Source organism: Meleagris gallopavo, chromosome 3, assembly GCF_905368555.1.
Source record: "Meleagris gallopavo chromosome 3, MGAL_WU_HG_1.1, whole genome shotgun sequence".
Taxonomy (NCBI): domain Eukaryota; kingdom Metazoa; phylum Chordata; class Aves; order Galliformes; family Phasianidae; genus Meleagris; species Meleagris gallopavo.
In genome coordinates, this window is record NC_139406.1 from 415,505 (window position 1) to 427,798 (window position 12,294).

Below are 12,294 nucleotides of genomic sequence, written 5' to 3' on the forward strand. Positions count from 1 at the left end.
GTTAGCAACAGAAGTATGATTTCATATCTCATCTGAATCCATGAGTCATAGTTGTGAGCATAAAACATAGTTGTTTGATATTTTCTTTCAATTTCTGCACAGCAGTTCAAAAGAGTAAAGCCAGAAGTGTAGTCTGAACAGCAGCTGAATCCTGAAAAAGCATCCTGCTGTTTTCAGAAGTCCCTGCCTCCTCCCAAGCCTCATCTGTATGAGAATATACATGGACACCTTGAAACAGCAAAATTATTGTATTTTGAGCTGAGTGAGAAAAAGACCAACATGCCTCAAATTCTTTATCAGATCCCTTCCATTTTCAAAGAAGTCTTTGGGGACCATAGCTATGAAGTGTGTGTCAGAGGAGAGGTAGAGATTATTGCTTTAATGTACACTGGTCTCTTAGATGCTCCGGAGTTTCAGTGTACAAACCTATGCCCTTAAAAAGCCTGTTGTGTGTTTCATACTGAGAATTGGTGCTTCTGTGCCATGATTAATAAGTTGTCACAGTTGACTTATGCAACTGACTGTAATTATGCTATACTTAAAAGAAGAGAATCATGTAGTTTAAGCCAAATACTCCTGTAAAATAATAATACCTTGTTGTTCATTACCAGTTTGTGGTAAAATAGCCCAGGCTTAATGGATGTGATTTACCTTTGGAGTAGACTAACAGAGAACTAAGATAAGGCAGGAGAGCCACTAAAGCAGTTAATTATCTGTTCACACTAGTGCAGCAAGAGGAGGTGCAATTATTAGTACAGATAAATTTTGGCTACCATGAGGATGAAGGAATAATCATGAATGAAAGACACAACAGCAGTTTTTCACCAGTAGTAATAGTAGTAATCAGTCCTATACTGTCAGGTAGTAGGATGAGCTCTATTCCCTGTGACTCAGTTGTTGACCTAAGGATAATGTCAAGATAATTAATTAACCAGCTGCTACCCATTCTGAATAAGGCAAAAACAATACTTTGCTTGTACATCGTTGTTAAACATTAAGTATTTTTTTCAAGAACAAAGATATTTTTCTTGCTGCTGTACTTTTTTCCAAATACATTTAAGAAAGATTGAGAATCTGAAGATTCTCTAAAGATCTAATCTAAAGATGAAACTCAGCCAGGTTCTTTTTCCTAGTTCAGCTCTTTGAAGCGGTGTTCCTATTGACCTAGGAATCTGAAAATTGGAACATAATCAGTACTTAATATATAAGAGTTGGAATGGTTGTTTGTCTTAATCTTGTAAGTCATGTAGGTTTGTTTTCAGGTGTCAAACGGCTCTCTGATAAATGGTGGATTGCTGCAACTCCCTGTATAGATGAGGAGGTGCAATTTAGCTTAAACATTTTGAAATAGATTCAGTTTATATTTATGAACAAGCAGTTCGTTTGCTAAAATAAATGGAGTGCAGGAATCAGTTTGCAGCAGGAGCAATTGTAGAAGGAGATGCAAATGAACTCACCAGCACCTTTTCTGCTTGGAATCAGGAGATTAGCAGCATGGATCTTGTGGATCCAGAGAGGACAAATTACTGGTTGTAGAGCTCTGAAAGGAATCAAAGTAGGGATCTGGCAAAATAACAAATGGAGGTGAGAAGTTTATCCCTTACATGCTAATAAACTTGATGAAATATAAAAGGGACTGTTTTCATGTCCAGCCATCAGCTGAAGGGACCTAATATTACCTATTTCGTGCAACAAAGTACTCTGTTAGCACTGTCTGGCAAATAGTGATAGGACAAAAAGGAATAGTTTTAAACTAAAAGAGAGGAAAATTTTTCACTCAGAGTGTGGTGAGGTGCTGGAACAGCTTGCCTAGAAAAGTTATGGTTGCTTCAACCCTGGAGGTGCTCGAGGCCAGGTTGGATGGGGCCCTTGGCAACCTGATGTAGTGCCTGCTTTCATACAGTCATAGAATTGGTTGAGTCAGAAGGGACTTTTAAAGGTCATCTGTTCCAACTCCACTGCAATGAACAACATGTACATCTACAGCTAGACCAGGTTTCTCAGTGTCTGGTTCAGCCTGACCTTGAATGTTTCCAGGGATGGGGCATCCACAACCTTTCTGGGCAGACTGTCCAGTGCTTCACAACCCTTGTCGTAAAAGACATTTTTCTTATATCCAATCTAAATCTCCCTTTTTTTAGTTTGAAACCATTCTCTCTTGTCCTGTCACAATAGACTCTGCTAAACTGTGCCCCCTTTTCTGTAGCCCCCCTTTATATATTGAAAGGCCACATTCAGGTCTCCCCAGAGCCTTTGACCCTTTGATCCTTAAAGGCAGCAGCATCTGGAATTTCTGCAGTTCTAACATAGTTTTCCTCAAAGTCATGACTTTTATGTCTGTGCTAGGACCTGTGAAAGGGGCACTGAAAAAAACAACGTGGTGGGAGTTTTTGCAGTACCTTTCTAGAGAAAAAGCCATAGTTTTATTGATCTGAGTTGAACTGATAGCACCTCTTTTATGTTGTGCTAACCTCTCACATACATTGAAGCTATAATGAGACGCTCAGTTGAAGTGTATCTGCTTTGTCTTTTCAGTGCTCTTTGTGAGACATGATTGCATACAGAAATGATTTTCAAGTCATCTATCAGCAGAATGTTATTTGTTGTGGGTATCATTTTTTAAATCTGATAAGTTGCATTAGGTACTGATTTATGAAATACATATCCTAGAAAGCGCTCCTTTTGCTTCTTCAGGTTCTGATTTTTGGTTACAAAATTATAAATTAAAAAAAAAAGATAGTAAAGCAGTATCAGCTAATGAATAGCTAATACAGGAGTATTTTGGCCTGAAGTGCAGATCACATTTAAATTTTCCTTAACATTGTTGTAAGAATCTTGACAGATTTTCAGTAACCACTGAAGATCTCTGCTAATTTCCAAAAGATACTCTAAACAAAGCATGTTTGGTCTTACTCCTGAATGTGAAAATCTTATAGTGATGAGTTTGAAGTACATTCTTGCTGATTTGATACCATCTGTCATTGTCTGATCTGCTCTCCAGCTGATTGAAGGCAGTGTCATCAAATATAACTGCTTTATAATGTGATCTGTGTTACAGAATCAGAGTGCGATTCAGATTGAAAAGGACCTTGGGAGGTCATTGGATCCAACCTCCTTCTAAAAACAGATTCAGTTAAATAAAGTTGCCCAGGGCTGTGTCCAGTCAGGTTTGTAAATCCTCCAATACTGCAGATTCACAGTGCTTCCAGATAGCTGTTTCAGGAATTGATCTGGTCTCCCCATGTTGCTTTTTATACTGTTATCTGGCCAGAATTTATACTGCTTCCTCTTGTCCTATTGCTGTACACCTCTGAGAAGAGTCTGACTCTATAATCCCTCCTTGTGGGCAGGTGAAGATTGCAATGAGGATGCGATTTACCTTCCATTACTTAGACTAAGCAATCTGGTTCTCTCTTCTTCTCATACTCCAGCCTCCAGCCATTTTGTGCTGTCCATCAGTGACAGATTAGCTCCAGCTTTTCAGTATCCTTACATGTACGTTGTTGCCCCAAACGAGATGCAGTGCTCCAGATGTGGCTTCCCAAGTACTGAGGGATGTAATCACCTCTTTTGACCTCATAACTACTGTCTTGCTACTTGTGATTTAACCTGGAAGGTAGCCAAAAGCCACACAGTTATTCATTCATTCCTTCTTTTCAGTGGGAGGGAGGAAAGAAATGGGGGGGAGGTAAGGAAAGTAGAACTTGTAGGTTGAGATAGAAACTATTTACTAATACAGAAAATGAAGAAGTAATGGGAATGAAAATATACGTACATATTTTACCAAAAGAAGTGATGCACAATGTTATTGCTCACCACCTGCCAAACTAGACCCCAGCTAGTCCTGAGAAGCAGAAGCCCCTCCAGCCAACTCTCCCCCAGTTCTATATTTTTATGTGATGTCATATGGTACGGAATATCCCTTTGGCCACTTCAGGTCATTTGTCCTGGTTCTGTCCTCTCCCAGCTTCTTTTCCCCCCTAGTCCCCTTGCTGACAGGATGGTACAAGAAGCTGAAATATCGTTGCCTCTGTGCAGCACTGCTTGGCAACAACTAAAAAATTGCTGTGTTATCTACACTGTTTTTCTCCTCAAGCCTAAACATACTAAGTGATGAAAATCAACTTCGTTGCAGCTGAAACCAGGGCTCTGCTGCATTTCAGTATGCAATATTCAATATTCAACTGGGCCGTTTGCCACAATTGCAGCTATGGCAGCACCCAGGTTCTTTTCTGCGTAGTTGCTTTCTACACATTTACCAGCCTGTATTGTTTCATATAACTCCTCCATCCCAGTACCACTATGTAAAAAAAGCAGAGTGTCTCAGGGAATCATGGATAAGATAAAAATACCTAGGTTTTTCTAGCAGTAGGTTATTTCGAGGCAAGATGTATGGAAACAGTAATCTATTGTAGCATTAAAAGAAGTTAGAAAATAGACCTACAATTCTAAACTCTAGCTATTAAATCAGAAGATAGATTGGTTACTGTCCCCTTGCCTAGTGTGTTGCGCACCCTTGTTTCACCTATGTACTTCTATAAACAGAACAAACTTTCCAATCAGAAGATAAGAAAAGAATTGAGGATGCTGCTTTCTGAAATCATGCTTATTCAAATCATCATGGATAGTGGCTTGGTACTGGAAAGGGGTGGTCACATTAAAAAGATCCAGTCAAGGACCTGAGTCATGATCAGTGCTGCTAAAAAAAGGTGAAGGGTCTTGGTAATTGGAGACTCAGTGCTGAGGAGCACTCCTCCCAGATAACCTGTCTATAGAGGTTTGCTGCTTGCTGGGGACTTACGTTCAGGACATTGAGAAGAGGATGCCAAATAGGATAAGGCTGGAAGACTGCTGTCACCTAGTGGTCTTTCAAGTGAGGTCACATAAGATTGCGACCGGGAAATCAAAAAATGTAAAAAAAGACTTTACATTCCTTGGGAAGATGTTGAAGGGATCGGGAGCACAGGTAATGTTCTCCTGAGTCTTCCCGAGTCCTCCCATTTAGAGACTGGGATCCTGGCAAGAGGAGGAGAACAGACCAGTTGAATGACTGGCTGCATGGGTAGTGTCACGCCAAAGGCTATGGGTTCTATGGTCTAGGATGTGACAGAGGAGTGCTAGGGAATTCTGTCACTTTAGGAATTGGTGAAGGAAAACCTCAGATTTGTCCCAGAAGTTTGTGGGAGGGCTCCTCTGGTAAGTTATTGCATCCAGAAGCCCAGCTGAAGTGCCTCTGTATCAATGCACACAACATGGGAAACAAGCAGGAGTTGGAAGCCATGGTGCACTTGGAAAACTATTGCTGTCACGGAAACATGGTGGGATGATCCGCATAACTGGGATACCACCATTGAGGGCTGTAAGCTTTTTAGAAGGGATAGCTGAGGTAGGAGGCACGGGGAATTGACTACTATGTTAAAAAAGTGGATAGGCTGCTAGGAGCTGCCTCTGAGAAACAGGAACAGGTTGAGAGCCCATGGGTTAAAATTAGATATGAGACCAACAAAAGACAACTGATGGTCAGGGTTTACTACAGGCTTCCTGATCAAGGGGAACCTGTTGATGAGGCCTTCTTTCTTCAGCAGAAAAAGGCATTGTGCTTGCAGGCACTCATCCCAATGTGGGATTTCAACCAAGTATCTGCTGGGAAAAGGACATGGTGAGCTACAAGCAATCCAGGAGACTCCTGGAGTCTATTGACGGTAACTTTCTGGTTCAGGTATTGGACATACCGACCAGAAGTGATGTATTTCTGGACCTTGTGCTCACCATTGGGAGGAGATGGTTAAAGAGGTTAAGCTTGGGGCAGCCTGGGCTGCAGCCACCATGTCCTGGTTGAGTTCATGATCTCAAGGAATGTGAGCCTGGTGAAGAGTGGAGTCACTGAACTTTGGGAGAGTGAACTTCAGGCTGTTTAAGGAATTGTTGGAAGAGTTCTCATGGGAAACTGTCCTTAGGGACAAAGGATCAGAACAGAGATGGTGGCACTTTAAGAATGTGTTTCTGAGAGCACAAGAGCTTCTCATCCCCCAGAATAAGAAACTGGGCAGAGGAGGGAGGAAACCAGCATGGGTGAGCAAGGACCTGCTGGCAAAGCTAAAGAAAAAGAAGGAAAAGTGTGAGCAGTGGAAGCAGGGATGGGTGGCCTGGGAGGAATACAGAATAGATGGCAGAGATGGAATCAGGAAAACCAAGGCCTGAATGGAATTAAGCTTGACAAAGGATGTAAAAACCATGAAAAGTTTCTTTAGGTCCATTGGTCACAAGAGACCAGCTAAGGAGAGTGTACTCCCTCTGATAAGTGATACGGGTAAACTGGCCTCCTCAGATGTGGAAAATGCTGAGGTACTTAATGCATTCTTTGCCTCAGTCTTCCCTGCCTGTCAGGCTTCCCAAGTGTCTTGTGTCCCTAAACTTCCACGTGGAGGTTGGGGTGCTGTGTAAGAGCAGAGCAAGTCCAAGATCACTTCACAAGGCTGAATGTGTGCAGGGCTATAGGGCAGGACAGTATGCATCTCAGGTTTCCAAAGAAGTTGGCTGATGTGCTTGCCAAGCTGCTCTCCATCGTATTTGAAAAGTTGAAGCTGTCAGGTGAAGTCCCCAGCAACTGGAAAGAGGAAAACACCAGTCCTATTTTTAAGAAAGAGAGAAAAGAAGACCTGGGAAATTAAAGGCTGGTGAGCCTCACCTCTGTGCCTGGGAAGATCATGGAACAAATCCTCCTGGAAGAGATGCTTAGGCTCATGCAAGATGAAGAGGTGATCTGAGATAGCCAGCATGGCAGATCATGCCTCACCAGTGATGGCCTTCTGTGGTGGAGTGATGGCATTGGCGGACCGAGGAAGAACAACTGATGTCATCTCCAAATTGGAGAGATACAGATTTGAGTGGTGGACTGTTCAGTGAATAAGAATTTAGTTATAGCCAATGGGACTTCTGAAATACGGAGTATATATTGTATCCATACAGTAATCTTGACTGCTAGATAGTTCTGGATTCTTTTGTTCATTATAGGCAAGAATTTCTTCCATTTGTGCAGTAAGATCAGTTAAGGTAGTTTGATACATTCAAGGCCTTACAACTTACCTGACTGTACAAGGTTATGTTTAGTCATTCTTAAACAATATAGAATATGGAACTCTTTTAAACCTGTGCCAGCAGTTCTAAAATGTGAGGTCATTCTAGCTGTGTAAGTACAGCTAACGTTTTTTGACCAACGTATGCAAATTAGTCTTTCATGTTTTGATTTTACAGCTCAAATCTTTGACTGCTTTGTGTATGCTGTGCTAATGCATGTAGCCACAGCAAAATGTTATTTGATAACCAAGTGAATGAATTTTGTGCAGAGACATGTTATGATTAAATAAATTACAATATGGAGCAGAATGTCTAAAAACTATATTTTTGTGGGATTTTCAGGTGGATTTCTTTTAAGGGTAGAATTCTCAGCCTAGTGTAACTAGAACAGGTAGAATTCATCTTGCTGTGGCTTGGTAGGGACTACAAATGAAGGGGAACACTTACTGTTGACTTGTTCTTCAGAAAAAAAGAAGTGTGACATTTCTGTAGAAATTTTCTCAAAGCATCTGTCTGTAGATGTGGATGACTAAGTAAAAAACGTTGCTAATGATAAAGCTGTAGCTGGTGACATTTCTTAATTCTGAATTGACTTTCAACATGAATACTGCTTTATGCCCCCTGAATAACTTGGATTGTTCTGCTGGCTCAGCTTCCTCTCTTCTGTACTCCATTCTTCAGACTCCAAAAGGCTACAGCTCCTGTGTATACCTAATATGTAATTTCCTTAATTGTGATTATTTTCTATGTCATAAAAAGCGTATAGTGAGCTGGGCTTATAAGGGCCAGGGTCTGTGTTAGCTAAAAAGCTGGTCATTCTGGGAAAATGCAATCCAGGAAAACAGTGTTCTTACTGCTGAAACCTACTGTGTGTTAGAGGTTGGAAATAAAGGTTTCCTGTTTGACTGCCCAGAGTAGCCTCCACTGACAGGCTCTGCCATTGTCATCAGGAGCAACTTTCAAAAATGAGCATCAGCAAAGCATGCAGCTTCACTCTACTGGAACTAAGTGTATTGCAGGTACATTCCGACCTCTGAAAGCAAAGCTAAATGTCAATGGCTTTTTGTTTTGTTTTTGTTTTTCACACCTATGTGGCTTTCTAAAGCAGTTATGCAACCAGTTATTTCATGAGTGTTTAGAACAGAATTGCTGAAGGCATAATAAGAGGCATTTATGTTAACAATTACAACTGAAAAAACACATTATTAATTGGTTTACGTATTTGTTTTTCAACAACAGGTTCAAAAGATAATGAAGCAATGGTGGGAAGGAACAGAAAGTTAAGTGTTGGACAGTATGACAATGATTTCCCTGGGCAGTCACTTTATAGCGGGTGTGGATGGATGAAGTCTCTTGTTGCTGACCAGGCTGTAAATCCAGGATCACTAATCCCCGTGGGGGAGACCAAAGAGGTAAACAGTGTAGAATTCTGCAAGAAATGTTCATTGAAATGAATGGCCAGCGGGGAGTCCTATGTTCATGTTTGCTGTCTAAAATCAATGTGAAGCAGTTTGCCAGTTGCACTGTGGCAATAAGAAGAGTTATCATAGAAATGCAATTCAGTGTTTAAGTTGACCGTCTCTTGTCTTCTGTTATTTGTTTGCGTGGTTTGAACATTTCGAGAGTTCTTTGCTGGAACAGTGGATGAGATTATATGAAACCTTCTATAGTCTGATGAAAAATGTCCCATTATGTTATAGGACTAAGTTAAAATTTTAACACTGTTTTTTTGCATTTTTTTCTGCCCTCTATAGTTGCCTGTGGCGTGCTATCAAGATGAAATATACGGAGGAATCTTCTCCCTAGCTGGAAAGAGGAATGAAGATGCCCCATCCACGCCAGCTTTTTCATTGCCACCAGAGACACCATATGGTAAGGAAATGCTTTCTTCTATTTCTTTCTTTATTTTAATGGTACAATTAACATTTTACCTATTACTGAAAAGAAATTATATTTTTCCTTCTGTCTTAGTGAGAACACCTCCGCTGTACCATCAGCAGATTTCCTCCAGCCAAAAGGTCATCAGCCCACCTGGGCTGTACAAAACCAGTCCTGGTAAGACTCTCATACCATGTAATAATTTGAAACAGAACTGTGTATGAAGGCAACTAACATGATAGTGATTATTCCTTTACTTTAGGAAAATTTCTGCTCCAATAGCCTTACTCAGTCATCTTTATTCTGAAAAGAAACAGAGGAAAGCCTTCAGCTTTCATTATTCAAATAAAGGGAGAGTCTACTGGAGCATACCCCTGTGGGGTCTCTCAAAGTACTGGGGGACACAGCCCCTTGTTTATTCCTGTACCCCATGCTAATGAGCCCTTCTCCCATTCTGCATTTGCAGGGTTACTCAGAATTTACATTCTACTTGATTCACCTATTAGCTCATCCCTTCTTCATTTCATTTGTTCATACATTGTAGTCTGGATTCAGAGTTTGTGGTTTTGCACAACTATAACTATGTTTTTATCCTTTAAAGTCTCTCTCTCTTTGTTCTGCCCAGAAAACAAGATTCAGGTGCTCAGCTAGCATCTCCTGCCATATACCTTCAATATAAGTTTATCTAACCAGATCCTTGAGATTGAAAATTTTCTCCGCAGCTTCTTCTTTATCTTGTTTTGCAGGGATCCCCTATCCATCCTTTGTTCTTCCTGAATTTTATTTTGCAAGGACACCTTCTCCTTGTTTTTCCTTCAATTCCCACTTATTTCCATTTTTGTTATTTAATTACTCTTGTAAACCTGTAACTATAATATTATTTCTTATTAATCATGATTCAGTGTAATGAACCTGGGTGTATATTATCTCCATTAGGGAAGTTTTTACACACCTGATAGTCATAATTGCAACTATTATCATCATCAAGAAAACAGTCACACTTGGCAAGGCTTGCAAGCCATCTTGTCAGGGACCAACCCCCAAGGTTTTGTAAAATTTTATTTATCCATGAGTTCTCAGCAGTTTCCCCCAGTTACCATTTTCCTCCTGCTATCTTAGTGATCCAGTGCACTTGTTCACTGAGTTTCTCTGCTACACTGGGAATATGCACACAGCAATGTTCTTTATCTAATTTAAGATAACCACACAATCATTTTTCTTTAAGAAGCAAGAAATCCAAGCCTAATTTAGCTTGCAAAAGCCTTTCGCTATTATCCTGGACCTGTTCGTTAATTGTCAGAAGACCTTGCCTAGTGGCGTTGGCAAGGCTTTCAATTTACCAAGTGAGATTGGACACTAGTATTCTATTCTCAGAAGCCTGAATTCCTGGTGCAAAGAAAGCTTGAAATCCCCATCCTACCCCTACTTTAGTGGATGGTCCTTGCCATTTTTTGGAATCCTCTGATTCTTTTATTTTCCACCAAAATGTCATGGGCAGTGGGCTTTTCTTCCGAAGTGGGCAGAGAGTTAAAGATCCAATATTAAACTGGTGGTTTTGTGAATTTATATACCATATATCCAGATAATAGGAGAGTGAAGGATTTACGCTAGCTTGACCCTCCAAGATTTCCTCCCTATATCAAGCTTCCTATAGCTGCAACCCACAGCCATTGCCTGCCATATACCAGTCAGGTTTCTAACCCATTCCTGTCCAAAACTGGTACAATTATATTTTACCTTACAATTCCATTTATCTGCTGCTTTCCCTTAGTTTATATAAGTTTCCTTTTAATAAGGATTGATACTATTCAAGTCTTGAGGTTCCCCTTTCCGTTCAGAACACCATGGGACTTCCTTGTATGATCCATTTATCTCTTAACAATCCAATCCGTGATGTGCAGGGTGGATTTTGTCCGGCCTCTGTGCTAATGTATTAATGCACTAAAGCTTTTTGGAGTTAAAATTCCTCATTGGATGGGATCGTTACTTGACTTTGGTATCAGTAGTAATGCTAGTGAGATTTTGTAATTTCCCGAATCCTTGCATTAATTCTAGGACCAAATTATTTTCTAACTCCATAGTTCCTGAAATGCAAAGTAATGCTAAGAATTTTGGCCCTCATATGACTATCACAAAAAATAAAAAAATAAAAAAAGTGCAAAATTACACCTTACGGACAAACTAGTAGTCCTTGTGGAAACAAATCCTTGTCAAATGACTGCTATAGGCCTCCAACAGCAGAGGAGAAAGATGAACTCTTGCCACCTTCAAAACTCCTTCTACATCATGCCACAGAGAATGGAACATCACATTGGCCATTTTAAGTCAGCTGTCCTAATTCTGCTCCTTGCCAACTCCTTGGGCTCTTTGCTGAGAACAGCCTTGGCTTAGCAGGCAGCTATCAACATTGGTGTGTTAAAAACGTTTATTTTCTCCTTGAACCAACACATGGCATCATACTAGACACTCTGAGCAAAACAATTCAATCCCAAAAACAATTCAATCCCAACTAAAACCAAGACAGGCTCTTAAATCAGAATTGAATACAGAAATTTTATGGTCAAACATGTGGCTGGATAAGCCCTTAAATCCACTCCTTTAGAAACAAGTTTTGATTTAACTGTAAGAAAACAGACCAGGACCATTTTCCTGCAATTCTCAGGAAACAACACTCATGTTCAGAGGTAGTTAGGGTGGTTGAGTGCCCACCTACTTCTTCCCCTTTTTTCACCATCAGCTTCATCACTGAAGCCTTTGACCCACTTCCACCCACTTCTCCCCAGTTTGGAAGATTTCAGTTGCTTATTAGGCCATAGTGAACCACTTTTTAAAAACATTATATGTGGAACCTGAGGAAAATGTCCTGCTTTGAGACAAAAGATAAAAGCATTCTGTTGTGACTCAAGTATTTCTTGTGAGGCAAAATCATTGAGGCAGAAGACAAAAGTATTCTATTATGTCCCCAGTGCAAAATTATTGAGGAAAATCAAGACTGTTTACTCACTGAACTGAAATGGAAATTTTTAGAACTATCATGTGTGGATTCCTTTTGCTGAACTAAAATATTGTTTCTTAAACGAATGAACTAATCCCTGTTGCAAAGCAAACCAACCGATACCAATATGATTGAAAAGAATAGTACATGTGTTTATGTACTGTATTCAGGAACTCAAATGGCATCCAGTCCTTACGCGTATCAAACAGCATGTCTTCTTTAAGACATCGTCATCTGCATCAGCTAGAGGTAGCAGAGTTCCTTTTCAGAGCTGTGTCCTCTTTCAGAAATCAGTGAGTTTTGCAGTCTGTGTTCAGGAATGCAGCTGTGCCTTGTAAGGGCTG

General features: G+C 40.4%; 1 protein-coding gene across 11 annotated transcripts in view; it reads left to right on the forward strand.

Annotated features, from left to right (window-relative positions):
* Window positions 1-12,294, forward strand: part of TNS3 (tensin 3) — a 223,071-nt gene that overhangs the window by 160,481 nt on the left and 50,296 nt on the right. For all 11 annotated transcript variants that reach the window (XM_085219995.1, XM_085219996.1, XM_085219999.1 and 8 more), the window contains 3 exons: window positions 8,317-8,489; window positions 8,832-8,949; window positions 9,049-9,132. In XM_085219995.1, coding sequence (XP_085076121.1) covers window positions 8,317-8,489; window positions 8,832-8,949; window positions 9,049-9,132 — 375 coding nt within the window. The remainder of the gene's footprint in view (window positions 1-8,316; window positions 8,490-8,831; window positions 8,950-9,048; window positions 9,133-12,294) is intronic.